This window comes from Trachurus japonicus, chromosome 6, assembly GCF_045865225.1.
Source record: "Trachurus japonicus isolate A0001 chromosome 6, Traja_1.0".
Lineage (NCBI taxonomy): Eukaryota > Metazoa > Chordata > Actinopteri > Carangiformes > Carangidae > Trachurus > Trachurus japonicus.
The window spans coordinates 12076446-12093196 of NC_140912.1; the positions used below are offsets into that span (position 1 = coordinate 12076446).

The 16751-nt window shown below is 39.5% G+C and overlaps 2 protein-coding genes across 2 annotated transcripts; both read right to left on the reverse strand.

Moving 5' to 3' along the window:
* Positions 1 to 216: 216 nt before the first annotated feature.
* Positions 217 to 4951, reverse strand: sqor (sulfide quinone oxidoreductase). Its single transcript, XM_085778780.1, has 10 exons — positions 4747 to 4951; positions 3858 to 4065; positions 3562 to 3732; positions 3364 to 3417; positions 3077 to 3271; positions 2780 to 2989; positions 2506 to 2689; positions 1690 to 1757; positions 1394 to 1572; positions 217 to 1307 (listed from the first exon to the last, which is right to left on the reverse strand). Exons 2-10 carry the CDS (start codon positions 4056 to 4058, stop codon positions 1250 to 1252), a joined length of 1320 nt encoding a protein of 439 aa, XP_085634906.1. The 5' UTR covers positions 4059 to 4065; positions 4747 to 4951; the 3' UTR covers positions 217 to 1249.
* Positions 4952 to 9043: 4092 nt separating this feature from the next.
* Positions 9044 to 15135, reverse strand: LOC146985670 (sulfide:quinone oxidoreductase, mitochondrial-like). The gene is made up of 10 exons (XM_085778784.1): positions 15021 to 15135; positions 13381 to 13588; positions 13087 to 13257; positions 12922 to 12975; positions 12630 to 12824; positions 12333 to 12542; positions 11956 to 12139; positions 9744 to 9811; positions 9447 to 9625; positions 9044 to 9351 (listed from the first exon to the last, which is right to left on the reverse strand). The coding sequence occupies exons 2-10, from the start codon at positions 13579 to 13581 to the stop codon at positions 9294 to 9296; spliced, it is 1320 nt and encodes a 439-aa protein (XP_085634910.1). The 5' UTR covers positions 13582 to 13588; positions 15021 to 15135; the 3' UTR covers positions 9044 to 9293.
* Between the last annotated feature and the right edge of the window lie 1616 nt (positions 15136 to 16751).

The following is a 16751-nucleotide window of genomic DNA, read 5'->3' on the forward strand; positions in this document are numbered from 1 at the left end:
TGTATTTGTTAATACACAACATGTTCCCAGTTTGCATGAATAAATTGGTAATATCAACCTGACTTCTGCCTCAAAGACAGGACAGAGACATAATCAGCAGCCTACAACCTTCTATACATAGCCTACATTCTACACATTGCTTTTGAAGCAGCCTTTTCCACTTCTGAAAAGGAGCTGAACACAAATTTCTAACACAAAATTTAATTGAGTATATTTTTATGATTTTTTAGCGACAACTCCAGCTTTTACTTCAATACCATCATTCTGATAGTAGTGTACACAATCATTTAATGATTAAGGCATAACGAACTATGAGGTAAGCATTGATTGTATAAAATGGTTATGATTCTTTTTAGCACTGATAGAAAAATAATCAGTATTTACAAAACACTATATCTGACATTCATGTTTACAAATATAAAAAAAGAAATGTGTTAATTTGCATGTTAAACATCAACCTTTTCCAAACACAAAATCACATTACCAAATGTTTGGTAGCAGATATGAATGATTAACTAAAAAAAACAGATGGGATGTTCTAGATTTTAAACAGATGAAACACACCTGAAGACAATTAAAACTATGAAATGGTTATCTGTATAGGCCTACATAGTGACTTCTGACTGATCATAAGCCTCACAGCCGTAGAGTTTTACTTGTCTCCCATATTTTACAAACGTTACGGTCAGCAATGCGCTTCGCTCCTGTTCACAAGAAGGGCAATATGGTTAGTTCAGCGGATGAGCCTGGCCTGTGGGGAATGTATACTAAAGAGCTGTTAATAAAAGCAAGAGACCAACAAATCAAACCTTGCGGTGAGGTTTTTAGTGAAATCTACTGGCTTCGAAAAGTGCACTGTCACAACTGGAGTTGTGAATCAACAAGGAATAAGAATATGCTATAACAACATCTCTGGCTATATCTCTTGTTCGGCTCCTATAAAAATAAAATATCTGGTTGAATAATGGGGTTGATGAAAGCAGCAAGATCTTACATTCAATTTGACAAAAGAAACAAAACTGTACTTACAAGTAGCTGAAGAACTGATTCTGTTCACTGCACTACAAGCAACTCATTTAATTCCACAGTAATATCAAAAGCTACACTGAATGTAGCTTTAAATGGATCTCGACATTTTAAGTTTTACCTACAAGTTGATCCAACTTGTAATTTAGTTTTAATGTTCATGAATTTTAAGTGCTATTTTCACCCATAAAGTTTAGAAAATGGAGCTTAATTCAGTGAGCTTTCATTTCATGCCAAGATGAAGGAGTTTCCTGTATGGTCCCGGTCCACCCCACAGGCCCCTGGCAAAAAAAAACATGTGGGGAATGTTGAGGCATGACTTATTACTACAAACAACTGACATGTCATTAAGTAACCATATGCGTACCTGAGAAGCCCATGCCAATAGAGATGAGGCATTAAATCAGCTTTCATGTGGTACATTATTCTTCTCTCTTTGGCTTGGTTGATGGGGAACGTCTCCAGTGGTTGTCCATTATAGTCAAACTCTGCCAGAATTACTGTGTTGTAGCTTGTAACCAGTGGACAGGAAGTGTAGCCATCATACTGTAAAGCAAGGAAATCACTGATAAGGCATTTGTACATTTTGCAACAGAGGTAATTCCAACAGAGAAGTTGTAACGTCAGATAGATGAATCATCATTGATGTGTGTGACAACTAACCTTTTTATCTGGCTTCTCATTTTTCAGTACTTTGCTGATGGTTCTGTTCAAAATGGCAGTCTGCGCAGCTAAAAACAAGAAAACAGATGACATCAATTCATTAATATTCACACTTTTAGTATGTGAACACACTAACATGTTAAACAACTATGCTAGCTTTGAATTTAAAGTAATTAATACTGAATTAGGAATTATTACTGTACACTGACTAACGTGGCTAAAAGTCAACAAAATCAGCAATTACTACCAGTGCCCATCGTGTTAAGTATGACATACCTCATGTTCACAGTCACACACTGAATGTAAACATGGCTTAATTATTGACAGCACTTGCAACTGCAGTTGTGCAAGTGCAAGTGGCACTTGCAAGTGCTGCTTTACAACTACTCATCATCATCATCACTGATGCCAAGTTGGCAGGAACCTCCCCATCATATAGTCAACAGTTAACAAAGAGGGAACGGCAATACCACAGGAAATTAACTGGACAGCTTGTGCCTGAAATCACTCATTCATTCCCTAGCTACTCAGGCACTATCCAGGGAAGTAGCCTATATGTGTGGAACGATATGGTAAACTCAGAAGTAAAATGATTATTTTGGACACAACTCGGGTGAATTAAGTAATGGTTAAATAATGGTAGAACCTGTCAGATACTACTCAACCTTTATAGGGTGTGTTAGGATTTTATTGTCTTGTGTAAATAGGTTCTTGTGCAATACACCTACTTTCAAATTACAAAAGGAACAAGCATAAAACTGTATGAATGCCAGTCTGCAATAGTATTGAGATGATGCAATGACAATGACCACTTACCGACTGCAGCAGCAGTTTTTGCTGTGGGCAGACTGGTACAGTCTCCAATCCCAAACACATTTGGATACCTCTTGTGCTGGAGATTGTCTTTGTCAACATCCAACCAGCCAGCCTCATCAGCCAGTGGACTGCCTTTGATCACCAAATTAGGTCCCATTGGTGGTGTGACATGAAGCATTTCATACTGATGGAGAAAAACAGTGGTGTTTAAGAGTTGTTCAATTATAGTGCAGTTAGTATAGTAAATATTATGTAGGATAGACTATTGAGTTACCTCAATCACATTGGTTTCACCTGGTTTGTCAAGATTTTCAAAAACAGCTTCTTGCTTGTCCGCCCGCACTTCAATCAGATTTTGCCTCAGATTCACATTTAGATCACGTTGTTTCACAATATCCCATAGTGACTCAGCATATTTCTTGATCCCAAAGAGCACAGGTAGGGATGTGTTGTATATTATATTGGCCCTCTCCCTCTTTCCTGTCTTGGTTGTAAACATAAAAATTGATTACTTTAATCCTAAAAGTTTCAGATTGTACAACATTATCGCCACACCCCAAAGCTGAAGTACCTTTCTGAAAAAGGCATCTGATAGGTACATGATCTTCTGTGGAGCTCCAGCACATTTCACAGGAGTATTAGGGAAAGTGAACACAGCGTTGCCCTCTTTGAAGTTCTGCAGTGCTTTCCATGTTTTCTCCACAGTTTGGACTGAGTAGTTGGACCCAATATTTGGATGTTCAAACCCCTCGGGCAGTCCTTTGATCTATGTTTAAGAAGAGTGTTAGTTTCTTTAGATATAATTGCAGCTGTGCTTGTATACAGCAGCAGAGCCAACAGAGCAAAGCATTACTTTACCTTCTCGTAATGGAGTTGTAATCCGAGAGCCACAATCAAATACTCATAGGTGATCTGTAATGTGAAAGAAAGGGCTAGATGAACAGTTTCAGCTTCATCAGTGAACTATCTAAGATTATCGTTAAATGATTGTCATTAAGTGATTTTATAACCTCAATAAACACACAGTCCGATAATAGTTTCCTAGAGCAAACATACTTCAGTCCCATCATCTGTGCGAACAGTGTTTTTGTCTGGGTTTATTTCCTGAACTTTAGATTTCACCCACTTGACTCCTGAGGGCATTACACTTGCAGTGGGGCGACCTGATGAGGCTACAGTTTTTGCACCAGCACCAACCAGAGTCCATATTGGCTGATAGTAGTGCATCTGAAAAAATGAAAGGAAAATGTGAAAAGGCAGTTTCTATAAGAGCAGTCGCGATAATGATACTACATGATGACATGGCAAAAGGATGTATTGCAAATAATGTTCAAAAACTAGTGGATGCTTGCCTCACTGGGCTCCACAACAGCAACGTTCTCAGCTCCCATCATCCTTTTCATTCTGGCGCCCATTGAAATGCCCCCACTTCCTCCTCCAAGCACCAGCATTTTGTAATGCTGTTTGGCAGAGGCACAGCCGCTTGTGTGAAGATCAGAGATAGCCATGCCCCTGGGTTGGTAGCACTGTCTCAGACGACGCAGTGCAGCCATTCTGTGTCTGAATAAGGACAAATGGACATTTTGATTAACAATAAATCACATATGTTGTCTGGGATTAATGCAACAAACTTTACTTCCCCTTTTTATTGCTCTTAATACACTTCAGCCATCAGAGGTAGAGAAGCTGTAGCCTACTTTAAATATGGATTAGACATACAATTTTACATTCACCTCAATATCTAGGCAAGTTGTCATGTGGAGAACAATATCATGAGTTTCATTTTGGCTCAGCCAGCCCACAGCTACTGTAACCAAAACCGCCCCACCCGAACAAACACCACAGAATTAAGGAGAGATAATTTTAAACAAGTTTTTTTCAATCGAAAAAAGGTGATACTTAGGTTCCATAGGTCAAAACAGTGCATAGCAGTGGTCCAATATCAACTGTTTTGACCTAATCCTAAGATTCTTCTCAGTCTTTATTATCGTATATGAACAGTTTTTATTAGCCGCAGCACAGATAACCTACATATGTGGCGACACAGGTTTCTTTTATTGAGGTTGTTTACTCCTAATTTGGTGAAGCCTCGTGTAGGCTGAAGCGTCGCTGCTGCTGCTGCTGCTGCTGCTGCATGCTGCGCAACCAACTGACTGCGTCTCCATTTCTACAGGCGTAGTCCTGAAAACATGACATTCAGGTACAGTTCGGCACTGAGGAGATGGACCTGTAAATACTTACCTCGACCAGCACCACTCTTCGTTTCACTGAGTTTCGATATATCCCCGAATGACCCAGAATAAGAAGTCCACCCTGCTTTCTAGCAGCTGTGACGGCAGGACATGCAAGCCGTGTGAGAATAACCCTACGTGAACTTTTTACCTCTTCCCGGGACGGACGGACGGAGCTGTATCCGCCTCTACTTGTAGCCTTAAACCTTCGCCCCGCCCCGTCCGTTATCCGACCAATGAACAGCCTCCATCATTGACGGGCAGTAAACTATTCTAGATTAAGTTCACTGGGATGTAGGAAAGTTCACAGTGTAGTTTTTGATATGTCCTTTTGAACCTTATAGTGGCTGTGTTTGCATCCCATCGTGTGCTGTCGCCTACCGTAGATTATCACGTAGTCGTCCTCAAATACACTCACTGTCAAGCCGTTTGTCGTGCATTGAGTTATCTGGTTGTCCCCTTTTACAGTCTATGGGTTGTCCCAGCTCACGTGAATGCAGCACTTTTGTAAACAATGTAGCCTACAGTAGAAAGTGATAACAGGAAAAGGTTTCTCCATACGACCAAATACGGTTTCTGTGTGTGCGCATGACTTCTCCTAGCTAGAGAGATGCATAAAAGAGAGGAGGTGGCTTATGAACACAGACAAAGATAAAGATTTGTAGTTTTAAATTAGGCTATATTATCCATATGATACTAGACCTATTGACCTTATGCTGGAACCATGGAAAACCTCATGAGCTGCAGCGAAATATGGTTCATTGTCGTGACTTTGCTGGACCAACAGTTGAAATTTTTCTTCTTCTTAAATGTAGTCTTGTTACATATAGCCTACTCCTGTATTAATTTGTGTATAGATTACCTACACATAGGGTGAAGTCAGGTAAAATGGGCCACTTTTTGGTAAACGACTAATAAGACCATCAAAAACGCTATGCATGAAATCCATTGATATTTTTAAAAATCGACATAGGTCTCTTAAATGTTTCTGTGTGAAAAAAAAATTAAAAAGTATAATTATTTTGGAATTATGAGAGTTAAAGTATCGGGATATTCCCTCTCGAGGTACGATGAAGGTTCAGGTAAAATGGGCCAGCCGTTCAGTTAAATTGGGCCAAGAGAGAACAACACAGTAATTTTAGCAGAAATCATTTAAATTTTAATAATTAATTGGCACTACTACTAAACTACAACACTAAACTTAACATTAACAGTGAATACATAAGAGGTTGAAGACATTTTTTAATCTTAAAATGCATTTTAAAATTACATGATCATGTTGTTGCTATGCTCTTTGTTAACTGACTATGTTATAGGCTCTTTTACTGTGTGTGAATGTGTGTGTGTGGCATTATAGATGCCATTTTTTCCCCCACAGTGCTAATGGCACCATGAGTGGCACTGACCAACCTTGGATATATATCTAACTTTGAACATGTTTTGCACCCTCAATTTCTGTGTAACTTCAGTGTAAGACTGTGTTTTGTATGTGGCCCATTTTAGCTGAAATGCATGGCTCAATTTACCATGATGCATTAAGGTAAATTGAGCCACCCACAAAAAATGCATTTAAATTAAAAATAAGTAAGCTTAGCAAGAATTTTGCATTCTATCCAATGGGGGGAATCACAATGTGTATTATAAATCACATTTTTTATTGTAGATCTGTTTTTTTACGGAGTTATCAACCTTATCAGTTTCAAGTGAAATTTGTTTGCCAGGCCACTTTTCGCACACTTCTCCTCAGCAGGCTGGATATAAAGCATTGTCCCACCCAAAACAGCTACCAGAGACCACTCAAATCAATTGTTTTTTGTCAAGTACAGTTGTAGCAACAATTTGAAATCATTTACAGCCATTGCCTGTTAAAACTTAAAAAGCTAGGAGGCTCAAACCTTAACTGGCTCATTTTACCTGATGGCCCAATTTACCTGATGTCACCCTACACAATATTGTTGTAAAATGAGCGACTGTGCCGTTAACAGAATACATGCTCCTTTGGAACCAATTTAATCCTTTTGTAATGGGAACATCAGGAAGTGCAGCTGAATGGTAGATATGGCTACTGTGGACAAAAGCTTGTTGACATTGCAAATAATGTTCAGAGCACATTGCCTACATTGTAATCTGGTTTACAGTACTGGTGAAGTCCAACTGGTCAAGAAAGAAAACACTGAAAACAAGGAGCTCAATGGCAGTTTAGGTTATGCTTTGCAATTATTATCTGGCTTAAAAATCAGCACAGTCTGTTTCTTCATGCCAGTTTTATTGAGGGACCAAACTTATTGTGCTTGATGATGCATACAGAAATCATAAACTGCCCAACCCTGTCTGTATCCAGAGTTTGAGAGGTGTGTCTCACCAACCCTGTTTTAACCAGGTGTAGGCTAAGGCATTACCATTGCTGAGGAAACAATTGACTGTGGTTGTGCACAAACAAAGTCAAAGACACACTAAACGTACAGTGGAACTGCCATAACAACATCTAAAAGCACCAGGCGTCCAATAATTATAGCTTCAGCTGCTCCTGAAATGGTGCAGTTAGCTGTTAGGGAAGTGAAGAGACTAAACTTTTCAAACCCATTATTCAGTCACCTCCAACACATTCTTACTTTTGCTTAAAGACTTTATTCGAGGTTTATACAGTTAACAATTGTATTGATTTTAATACATTAATTCACATTTCATACAATCTTCAGACATTTAAAAAAAATCCCAGTTCAAGTTGTATGTACGTTTCTTGTTGTTGAGGCAGCTTGAATTAGGCAACACGGTAATTCACAATCTGGGACTCAAAATTGTACTGTAAAATCAACATGCAGTGTACTGCGAGGATTATTAATGTGACATTTAAAAAAGCACTTCATGTACTTTCTGTTGGGCCTGTTTTTAAAAAGCATGGCCAAACATAATAATGATGGCCAAAGCATCACCTTGACGTGAGATGAATGCCAGAGTTGAAACGGTGGATGAAGTCTCTAGTTGTTGGGTAGAAAGGACAGGCTCAGACAGGCTTTTTTCTTATCAGAGCCACGGACAAAGAGGTCTCACTCAACCATATTCAGATGTTGTGGTATATTCAGAGATGAGAGTTGACTCAATCTCCACAATTAACTTTCAGCAAGAAAATGAAGTATACTGTACCAAACTGCACACCACTGTTTTTATAATTGAAAACAGTCTGTTTTTGAAGAGTATGACTTAGCTTTGTAATGTTATATGAAGCTCCTCTGGAATTTAGATTATAATAAGGACTGGGGATTGGTGAAATGATGAAATATAAATTCATATTTCATGTCTTAGCAGTGAGACTTTAATAGACCAATACATTTATATATAAAGTATTATGTGGGGCCATTTTACCTGTCAAATAGGCACCAACATGACCACTGCTGCATGATTTTAATTTATGTGTGCAATAATGACAAAGTGCTCCTTTATTTTCTTTTTCATGTCAGTTTATTTAATAGTTCATCCACTTAGTATATTTACCACTTAAGACAACAAATAAAACTGACATTCAGCCCAATCTCTTGTGTCACATGGTCAAAAAACTGTAAGCACTCAGTTGGCAACATGCCTTGATTAAAAAACACCCTTTGGCATTCCCTGATAGAAAGCACCACTACTCCCTCATGTGGTCAAAGGTTTTATCAAACCAGAACAAAACATTGACCAGATTTTAACAAAAATGTCTCTTAAGCAGCCTTTTCCACTTCAGCTGTGCAGAAAAGGAGCTGAACACTATTGCTGATTCCTTAAGTCACAGTAGTAACCTGGTAAATAATGCTCTGTGGTTTTTCAACAACTTTTACTTCAATACCATAATTATGGTCGTAGTGAACACAGTCATTTAATGACTAAAGTATAATGAGCTCTGAAGTAAGCACTGACTGTATAAGGTCTTTCTCACTCTGATTCTGTTTAGCATTGATTTTGTGCGAGTTTCCATGCTAACTGTCAAACTTTTCAAAACACACAATCTCTTCAAAAATGTTTGCTAGCAGAAATGATTGTTTAAAACATCACAAATGGGATGCTTTAATTTTTAAGATTGAATGTATGTGGAATGTATACCAGTGAGAAATAAAGCAAGAGACTGGCTAACTTCAGCTTGGCTGTGAGGTTTTGGAAAAATTGACAGGCTTCTAAAAGTGCACTGCTGCACCCAGAGCTGCGAATCAATGTGGAATCAAAGTATGCTACAATTTATTGTTTGGTTTCTATAAAAGTATAATTCCTCATTGAATAATGGATTTGATAAAAGCAGCGAGAGCATAGGCCTACATTCAATTTGCCAAAAGAAGCAATGATGTACCTAAATACCCAAATCATTAATTCTCCATTTATAAGCAACACTAAGTGACTCCACAATGAGTCATTTAATACCACATCAATATCAAAAGTTACATTGAATGTAGATTCAAATGGAATTTGACATATCAATTGTGAGTCCGTCCAACTTGTAACTGAAATTGATGTTCACACACATTTTGTGTGTTTTGTTTTCTTAAAGTTTCTAAAAAGATATAATCTGCAAATCATATCTATCAAATTTCATTTCATGCCAAGATGAAGGAGTTTCCTGTATGGTCCCGGTCCACCCCACAGGCCCCTGACATTGGAGAAATAAAGAAACATGTATGTTAAGTTGAGGCATGACTCATTACTACAAACTACTAAAATGTTGTTAAGTATCTATATGCATACCTGAGAAGCCCATGCCAATAGAGCTGAGGCATTAAATCAGCTTTCATGTGGTACATTATTCTTCTCTCTTTGGCTTGGTTGATGGGGAACGTCTCCACTGGTTGTAAATTGTAGTCAAACTCTGCCAGAATTACTGTGTTGTAGCTTGTAACCAGTGGACAGGAAGTGTAGCCATCATACTGTAAAGCAAGGAAATCACTGATAATGTATTTGTACATTTTGCAACAGAGCTAAGCCGCAGAGAAGTTGTAACATTGTCAAACATATGAATCATCATTGATGTGTGTGACAACTAACCTTTTTATCTGGCTTCTCATTTTTCATTACTTTGCTGATGGTTCTGTTCAAGATAGCAGTCTGCGCAGCTAAAAACAAACAACAACAAAAAACAGTTAAAGTTCTTTTCTTTTCTAGAAATGTTTGCATACATTTTTAAGGAGGTGACAAAGAATGAAAATAAAAGTTGCAGATGTGTTAGCTGCTCGCCTGCTCCCCTGGGCTACAAAGTTAATTCCACATGAGTTGCTGCTGATTTGTCAGCTGCATGTGTATCCATAAAAACATCCCATTTCATCACATCCCAAAGATGCTAGCTAGGGAGGACAAACAATATGAACAAGATGGAGCATCTCATGGTGATCCTGATTTCCATCTTGCGCCACCCCATCATGAAAACTTCACAAAAGGTTGTACCTGGTATCAGGAACCTGGTTATGATGTCAGTGACATGGGTTGGTGTGTGTAAAGCTCCAACGCAAACTTGATACAGTTTTATCTGCTTTTAACAATTTGTTCCTTCTGTAATTTGATGTATTGCACAAGAATCAATTTACACAAGACTATAAAATCATCAACCACACCGTAGCTCGAGGTCCGAAGTTACCAACTGCGGACAGACTCCTTGCCCAGAGAAGTTAGGTGGATGATGTGGCTAGAATCATACAGACCCTCCATGTACAGCAAGGCTCCTAAAGCCAAATAAATTAGACAGCACGGGCAAGCATGAAGAACAAGCCATCAAAGTCTTGGAGCCTATCAGTCCTTAATGAGTGAGAATAGTAGTGTTGTGTTGCAACTGCAGAAGAGAGGTAACAAATGGGGAGACCGGACAGAAGCAGCTGAGGCATTGTCTTGTGAGGATCAGCAGCAGCCAGCTGTGGTGCAATCAGTTCACACTTTACCAGCACATAATGTGGCCACTGAAAGTCAGGGCCGGCCCCTGGCATAAACACTCTATGCGGTTGTTTAGGGCCACAGCCGTTAGGTGGGGGGCCACATGATCAGAAAGGTACCGGGGTTCATCAAGTCATTTAAACATCCTGAGGTCTGCACGCACGCTATGAGCTTTATATGTAATTTGAAGTCAATATTCAGCTTCTTTTATCTCACATTTGAGACATTTGGTGAAAATAGAATGGCTGCTGAAAGTCATCAACAGGCACTAAAGATGGACAACATCTCCAAGCGCTACTTTAGGAATTGGCATTGCCCTTTCCGTTGCTCTTCCAACTTGGGACTTTAAGGCAAGAATGAATTGAAGCTTCAGATGCAGGTTTACCAAGTTGCAGCACAAAGATGAGCTGAGAAGCTGGGGCTGGGGACAACATGGGCAGTTCTACTCTAAAGCCACAAGGGAGCAGAGGAAGACCATAGTTGGGGAGGAGGTCACACAGGTGCAACAGGAGAACTGTCCAGGCAGTGTCCCATGGGACAGGAAGGAGCATCTACACATTGGGAAACCACCATGACCAGCCCCTCTGCTGTACAGACACCTAGCACAGCTCAGCTTCCTGATAAGGGCAGCAGAAGAAGAGGCCAGCAGCAGGAAAGACTTCTCTGCATAGGCTATGCCTAAAAAGGTATGAGAGATCCAGATCAACCTGGGCAAACCACTAGTCTTCCTGTTGGAGATCAAACAATTGACTCCCAGAACTGACATTGTGATGTGGTCCACAGCCATCAAGAAGGTCTTCATATTTTAACTCACTGTCCCTTGGGAGGAAGGAGATACCAACCACAAACACGTTCAAGAGGAAGTTCAAGTACTCAGAGTTAGCAGCAGAAAGCAGTGGGGCTCGACTGCAACCATCTACCCAGTGGAAGTTGGTTACAGGGGCTTTGACAAAACATCTAACTTCTGCCTGCAGTTGGTACATCTGGGTTGATGCTACAGAGGGTCATCAAATAGCAGGTAAAGGAAGCTGGGAAACTGAGCTACTGGTTGTGGCTACAGAGGAGCACAACACCCTGTTAGGGTCAGCTGCAGAGGGTGGAGGGAGACCTCCCCAAAGTGACCGCTGCACCTCCACTAGGAGATGTAGTCATTTGGGGGCCAAACATCAGTGAATGGTGGCACCAGCTGACTACCCTTCAGCTGACCCAGAGGGAACCAGGGGAGGTGTGACAAGCAATATGCTGACCAGGAATGACATCACCTGTACAAAAGTGCAATGATGCAACAGCAGTGTGTTGATGCAATGTTCAGACTAATGATGGAATGATCACTTACCAACTGCAGCAGCAGTTCGGATTGTGGGCAGATTGGTACAGTCTCCAATCCCAAACACATTTGGATACCTCTTGTGCTGGAGATTGTCTTTGTCGAGATCCAACCAGCCAGCGTCGTCGGCCAGTGGACTGCCTTTGATCACCAAATTAGGTCCCATTGGTGGTGTGACATGAAGCATTTCATACTGATGGAGAAAAGCAGTGAAGAGTTATTAACTGGTGTCTCTTTTCCTTTCCTGTCATATATTTAGCTATAGAGGGAGACAAAAATGTGTAGAGATATGAAGTCGTTCATACAATTTAGGCACAACAGACAAAAACCACAGTCAAATAAAGTACAATTGCATATTATTTATGTAGAATAGACTATTGAGTTACCTCAATCACATTGGTTTCGCCTGGTTTGTCAAGATTTTCAAAAACAGCTTCTTGCTTGTCCGCCCGCACTTCAATCAGATTTTGCCTCAGATTCACGTTTAGATCACGTTGTTTCACAATATCCCATAGTGAGTCAGCATATTTCTTGACCCCAAAGATCACAGGTAGGGATGTGTTGTATATTATATTGGCCCTCTCCCTCTTTCCTGTCTTGGTTGTAAACATAAAAATTGATTAATTAAATCCTAAAAGTTTCAGATTGTACAACATTATCGCCACACCCCAAAGCTGAAGTACCTTTCTCAAAAAGGCATCTGATAGGTACATGATCTTCTGTGGAGCTCCAGCACATTTCACAGGAGTATTAGGGAAAGTGAACACAGCGTTGCCCTCTTTGAAGTTCTGCAGTGCTTTCCATGTTTTCTCCACAGTTTGGACTGAGTAGTTGGACCCAATATTTGGATGTTCAAACCCCTCGGGCAGTCCTTTGATCTATGTTTAAGAAGAGTGTTAGTTTCTTTAGATATAATTACAGCTGTGCTTGCCTTGTATACAGCAGCAGAGCCAACAGAGCAAAGCATTACTTTACCTTCTCGTAATGGAGTTGTAATCCAAGAGCCACAATCAAATACTCATAGGTGATCTGTAATGTGAAATAAAGGGCTAGATGAACAGTTTCAGCTTCATCAGTGAACTATCTAAGATTATCCCAATAAACACACAGTCCGATAATAGTTTCCTAGAGCAAACATACTTCAGTCCCATCATCTGTGCGAACAGTGTTTTTGTCTGGGTTTATTTCCTGAACTTTAGATTTCACCCACTTGACTCCTGAGGGCATTACACTTGCAGTGGGGCGACCTGATGAGGCTACAGTTTTTGCACCAGCACCAACCAGAGTCCATATTGGCTGATAGTAGTGCATCTGAAAAAATGAAAGGAACATGTGAAAAAGCCGTTTTCATGAGCAGTCGTGATAATGATACTACATGATGACATGGCAAAAGCAGGAATTGCAAATAATGTTCAAAAACTAGTGGATCCTTGCCTCACTGGGCTCCACAACAGCGACGTTCTCAGCTCCCATCATCCTTTTCATTCTGGCGCCCATTGAAATGCCCCCACATCCTCCTCCAAGCACCAGCATTTTGTAATGCTGTTTGGCAGAGGCACAGCTGCTTGTGTGAAGATCAGAGATAGCCATGCCCCTGGGTTGGTAGCACTGTCTCAGACGACGCAGTGCAGCCATTCTGTGTCTGAATAAGGACAAATGGACATTTTGATTAACAATAAATCAGATACAGTGTCTGCCTGGGCAATAAACTTTCTAATAATATATATTTTTAAAATGGATTAGACATAGGATTTTATATTCACCTAAATGTCCAGTTATTTGTCACGTTATATTGAGAAAAATTAGATCATGAGTTTCATTGCCAGCCACAGCTACTGTAACAAGAGACCATCCCAGATAACATGGCCTGACAAAACACCGCAGGATATTAGTGGGAGCAAACTCATAACAGTGAACAGCTCTGTAACTTTTTTGAACAAGCTGAATTACAAAAAAGAAGTTTTGGATTAATTAATTGATTAATTTTAATAAACAATTAGTCACAGAAAAATAATGCCTTGGGAAAAAATGAATGCTTGATGTAACCTTTGACCTGCTTCATTGAAACCGCTGTCACTCTCAGTTATCCTCATGTTATCCTAACAGGTGAGTATGCAGTGTCCAGGAGCATGCACATGTGGGCTCTGTCATTTATGATATCCTGTTTGTGTTAAGTATTAATTACTTTGGCAGTGATGTTCACAAAGCAGGATCTGACTCATTCGTAAAGTACACAGATATTCTTGTGCCTATAGCCTTCCTGTTTTCCATCGCTGTTCGTTGCACGGTTGTGTCATATAATTTTATCATTTAAGTGTGAAAGTATAGGTTGCTGTTCATTTCAGTGTTTCTCAAACTGCAGTTTAAATTCTTGGTATGACTTTGTCATTAAAAACATACTTACTGTCAGATCAAGTTCACTGCTGCCGTTTTTAACTCACTGTGCAGCTCAGCTAAGTTCACTGGACTCGCCTTGAAAATTAAACTGAATGCAGCAGTGCACACGGTAAATGATAATGATTGACAGATGATTAATGGGGATTGATTTAATCTATAAATGATATCATGCTGGTCAAAGAGTAACCTGTTCTGCTAGTCTACACATATGGTCTGTCAAAATGTGCAATACACTTATTCTCTATACTCAATAGGTTATGTATAATGATCCACATATTTTGCAAATACACTTCAGACCATCAAGAATAACTGTGGTTAACGTTGAAAAGTTTCTGCTTTCATTACTACAGTTACAATGGGTTGCACATTTTATTAGCCTTTCATAAACAGTGTCTTCTCTCCAGACTGAACAGGTTCTTTCCAGCCACCAAAGTTGACATTGAACTTTAGAATCTATTGTCTTAATTATGAATTGATTAACTAATCTGTCAAAATTCATTTGAATTGGAAATATCTAAATAGGCTATTGCAACAAAAAATCATGTATGTGATTAATTTAGACTAATTTATCACAGAGAATGGCATTAATCAGATTTTGAAATTTGAATGAGTGACAACATGACATTCACATACAGTCTGAGACTATAACATGGAAGGAGATGGACCTAAATACTTACCCTATGTATTTAGACAAAAGCCTTTGACGACCCAGAATAACAAGTCCACCCTGGTTTCTATTAGCAGGGAAGGCAGATCTAGCACAGCCTGAGAGAAATATTAACCACGAGTTAACTTGTGGCCTGAGTTGGTGTACCTATCCGCTTAAACCCTTGTCCCTCCCCCTCTATTATTCAACCAATGAACAGCCTTCTTCATTCAGAGTTGACTGTCCTGCTCTCAGGATTAAGTTTAGATGTGGCCTTTTGAACTTCAGTGGGTGTGTTTGGGTTCTGGCCTGTCTGCTGCCCCGGTACATTATCACATAGTCGGCCTGAAATAGCCTGCACTCACTGTCAAGTCAGTAGTGAAGTACTTTTGTAAACAATGTAGACTAGAGTGTGAATGAGTAATGTCCAACAGGAAAAAGGTTTCTCCTTAAACCACCAACACTGTTATGTGGCATTGGTGAGGTCCAACTGGACAATTGTAAAAAACAAACAAACAAACAAACAAACAAACAAACAAACAAACAAAAAAACACTTTAAAACTATTGTTAGTAAGGAGCTCAATAGTTCACTTCATGCTCTGGGGTTTTTTCCAGGTGTATAGATTATCAGAGTCAGCCTATGGCTCTTCACATCCATTTTACTAAGGGATGAAAAGTGCTGATTATAATGCAACTCTCTCCTCTTTATATTATTCAAGGCTCCATGAGGGAAATTACAACTGTGTTTTATGAAGTGAAGTTAATTCATTAATATTTTCCCCAGAAGGTAGCAAAAATGTGTCTAAAGCACAGTACAGTGTTTTGACACACACTCCCTGACTACATTAGCTGATAATATAACCCCAAGAGCTGTGTCTATTTATTGGTTCATTACTCTGAAGAAAGTATTTGTATTAGGCCTATTTCTTTCTTCTCTTGAGTGGAACATCTTATGAACTATCAATATAATTGCCCCCCTATGATCTGTGTTCAGTCCGTTCTAGTGATCCATATCTTATTTTAGTTAGGCCTACTTTCTTTATAACAACTCAGGGACCAACAACAAAAGTGACATTCAATACGACATGAGGCTTTATATGTACCTGTGGTTATTCACTGATATTAGTCAATAATATGTAATTTTATTTCATTTGATCTTAAACACTGTGTCTGTTCTGTAACATGATTGTTTGTGTCTGGTAAACCATTATGTTTTAGCAGTAGGTCAGTGAAGCTTTGTGCTTTTCTTTCCCCCATTTAACTATAATCCCACAGTAATGATGATAATGTGATACGTAAACATGACTATCTGACTACCTAGTCAGAGTAGAATCAAAGTGAATGATGTGTTTCTAATAATGCATAAACGTGTCTGTTAATTCACTAAGGGTTGTTTACTGGGATCAACTTTAGAGCATGAGTGCATCACTGCAGTGTGTCCTGGCCGCCATGGGGCCAGGTGGGGGAGCTGTAGTTACACAATCCACTTAAAGGCAAAATGATGAGTTAATATGTAAATAAGAAAAAGATGTAAAACAAACAAACAATTAAAAAAAAAATGGATATTGTCGAAACTCTCAGTATAAAGGCTCAGGTTCTTTTAACAGAGGCTCTGACAAGAACAAACACTTATAAAAAAAAAAAGTGCTTGTGCTGAGGGGCCAGCCCACACACACACACACACACACACACACACACACACACACACACACACACACACCCCACACACAGCTGAAAGCTCCAGTTGTTGTCGCCCCCGCC

Excerpts from the sequence above, each read along its gene's own strand:
- sqor (XM_085778780.1), bottom strand. The coding sequence starts at position 4,058 with ATGGCTGCACTGCGTCGTCTGAGACAGTGCTACCAACCCAGGGGCATG. Across the intron at positions 2,990-3,076 it reads CAGATGCCTTTTTCAGAAAG|ACAGGAAAGAGGGAGAGGGC; the intron begins GTACTTCAGCTT and ends TTTACAACCAAG. Across the intron at positions 1,308-1,393 it reads TATTGGCATGGGCTTCTCAG|GGGCCTGTGGGGTGGACCGG; the intron begins GTACGCATATGG and ends TTTTTTTGCCAG.
- LOC146985670 (XM_085778784.1), bottom strand. The coding sequence starts at position 13,581 with ATGGCTGCACTGCGTCGTCTGAGACAGTGCTACCAACCCAGGGGCATG. Across the intron at positions 12,976-13,086 it reads GCACAGATGATGGGACTGAA|ATCACCTATGAGTATTTGAT; the intron begins GTATGTTTGCTC and ends TTCACATTACAG. Across the intron at positions 12,140-12,332 it reads GCGAAACCAATGTGATTGAG|TATGAAATGCTTCATGTCAC; the intron begins GTAACTCAATAG and ends TTTCTCCATCAG.